The sequence below is a fragment of the Triticum aestivum genome, chromosome 5D (assembly GCF_018294505.1).
Source record: "Triticum aestivum cultivar Chinese Spring chromosome 5D, IWGSC CS RefSeq v2.1, whole genome shotgun sequence".
NCBI classification, from domain to species: Eukaryota; Viridiplantae; Streptophyta; class Magnoliopsida; order Poales; family Poaceae; genus Triticum; species Triticum aestivum.
The window spans coordinates 546,426,536-546,428,806 of NC_057808.1; the positions used below are offsets into that span (position 1 = coordinate 546,426,536).

The 2,271-nt window shown below is 48.4% G+C and overlaps 1 protein-coding gene across 3 annotated transcripts; it reads right to left on the minus strand.

The window, feature by feature from the left end:
* LOC123126125 (probable aldo-keto reductase 2) lies at positions 1 to 1,712 on the minus strand. 3 transcript variants are annotated; one of them, XM_044546520.1, is made up of 6 exons: positions 1,440 to 1,712; positions 1,151 to 1,354; positions 894 to 1,066; positions 669 to 771; positions 505 to 534; positions 1 to 425 (listed from the first exon to the last, which is right to left on the minus strand). In XM_044546520.1, the coding sequence occupies exons 1-6, from the start codon at positions 1,668 to 1,670 to the stop codon at positions 84 to 86; spliced, it is 1,083 nt and encodes a 360-aa protein (XP_044402455.1). In that variant the 5' UTR covers positions 1,671 to 1,712; the 3' UTR covers positions 1 to 83. The 3 variants fall into 3 exon arrangements, with proteins under 3 accessions (XP_044402455.1, XP_044402456.1, XP_044402454.1); XM_044546521.1 differs by lacking the exon at positions 505 to 534 and having other exon boundaries at positions 717 to 771; XM_044546519.1 differs by lacking the exon at positions 505 to 534.
* Positions 1,713 to 2,271: the final 559 nt, after the last annotated feature.

Sequence of the window (2,271 nt, forward strand, 5' to 3'; positions counted from 1 at the left end):
CGGCATCCACACAATACGTGGGCTCGTGCGCTGCTAAACATGAAACAAAAAATATATGGAAAACCAACAGCTAGCTAGTTTATTCAACACTCAACTTTCCAAGAGGACAATGGAGGGGTCTCAGAATCCTTCCAAGTATTCATCATTTCAGGGTATCGGTCACCATGGACATCACCTGTGGCAGCGTAAGACTCGAGTTCGGCCATCTCCTCTGGTGTGAGCTTCACAGACAGTGCTCCCACATTCTGATTGAAATTCTCCATTTTTGTTGTGCCCGGTATGGGGCAAACATCGCTCCCCTGATGATGAACCCATGCCAATGCAAGTTGTGATGGTGTGCACCCTTTTCTTGCTGCCATTGCGTTAACACTCTCAAATATCAGGGCATTCTTCTCGAGATTCTCTGGCTGAAATCTAGGTAAAAGCTGCAATAGTAGAACTCTGTCAGTGAAAGAGCCAACAAATCATAGAAGTCTCACTTTTCTTTTCTAGAAATAAACTTACGATGCACTTATGTAAAAACATAAAATGTTTCTACACAATCGAAAGATGAATATTTACACAAAATATAAGCACCGTAAGTTAGATGATGGAAGATTATATTTAGAAGCCAAAAGATAATAAAGAATTAAGAAGCTACCAGAATATGTGTAAAAAAAGGGAGTCACCTTGCGGAAGTCGTCATCTGACAGTGAGTCGGCCAATTTCGATCCTACAGAGAAGAACCCTCTACCAAGTGGGCTGTAACACACAATTCCTATTCCAAGTTCTCTGAAATTGTCAAGAAAAAATATTACATTTGGTACAAAAAGTTCACGATTTTCTTTTTTTTTTTGCGGGGAAAGTTCACGATTTTCAATAAACAAAATATACAGGTGGTTTTCGCACAACACCTGCAAGTCGGAATGATGTCTTGTTCCACGTCTCTACTCCATAGTGACCATTCCATCTGAACTGAAGTGATAGGATGAACGGCATGCGCCCTTCTGATCGTTGCTGCAGATGCTTCGGATAATCCGATGTACTTTATCTTTCTTTCTTCAACTAGTTTCTTGAGCTCGCCAATCTATAATAACAACGTGCAAGTATAAATGAAGTTTGTAATATGAAAAACAAGAAACGAATTACAGAATGGAGGTTAAGTACTCACCGTGGCCTCGATGGGCACCCTGGTGTCTACGCGGTGCTGGCAGTAGAGATCAATACAATCGACGCCGAGCCGCTTGAGGCTGCCCTCGCACGCCTCACGCACGTACGCCGGGTCCCCGCGGACACTCCACCCATCCTCTCCCAAGAAGCCGCCGAACTTGGTGGCCAGATCCACCTTCTCCCTCACGCCGCCGCCTTGCAGCGCCTGTCACGACATGATCGAGCACCTTGATGAGCGCACATCCGTAGAATAGATCAAACCGTTTAATTCTAGGACCAAGCTTAATTACCTTGCCGAGGAGGATCTCGTTGGTGTGCGGGCCGTAGACGTCGGAGGTGTCGAGGAAGGTGACTCCGGCGTCGACGGCGTGGTGGATGAGCGCAACCATGTCGGCGTCGGGCTTGGGCGGACCGTAGGCGACGGACATGCCCATGCAGCCGAGCCCCTGCGCCGAGACCTCCATTCCCTGGGAGCCCAGCTTCATGCGGGGAACCGCGGCAGCTGCAGTAGCGGACGCCATGCTCGATCAATCGGCTCACCACGTACGCCTAGCTAGCTTGGATTGTTCAGCAAGAAGGTAGGAGCTGGTGACCCTGTGAGGTGATGTAGTACGTAGTAGCGTCGCCGCACATGTATATGTAGGCAGGGACGTGCTGCAACCCGCATGCTAAGAGCCTTGCTGCAGGTCGCAAGAGGGTAGCTAACGATCGAGAAGCTTTCCTTTTCTTCCCCGGAGACTTTTCACGACGACCATGGAGATCCGGCAGACAGAGCATGGCGTGTTGCTACGTATAGAATAGAAAAGATTAAAATATATGGAGATCTTTCCTCTTGGCACCTCCCTCATCGGACAAATCCTTGGCCTTCTTGCTGGATGTCGGCACACAGACACGAGTAATAACTTCATTAGATAAGCTGCGGTGACCACGTACGCACCTGCCTTGGTGACAGCGATCGCCCATGACCAGTCCAACAATAATAACTTGCTCCATTTTTAGAACCGTAAAGTACGACCAAATTGGAAGGGAGAAGACCAACACACCGGGCCAGCACAAGACGTGGACGCGGATCAGATCGGCAAACCAACCCGGCTGTGGACTTGGACCTCGCGTAAAGGTCAA

Excerpts from the sequence above, each read along its gene's own strand:
- LOC123126125 (XM_044546520.1), bottom strand. The coding sequence starts at position 1,670 with ATGGCGTCCGCTACTGCAGCTGCCGCGGTTCCCCGCATGAAGCTGGGC. Across the intron at positions 1,067-1,150 it reads GGGTGCCCATCGAGGCCACG|ATTGGCGAGCTCAAGAAACT; the intron begins GTGAGTACTTAA and ends TTGTTATTATAG. Across the intron at positions 535-668 it reads CAGATGACGACTTCCGCAAG|AAACATTTTATGTTTTTACA; the intron begins GTGACTCCCTTT and ends TCGATTGTGTAG.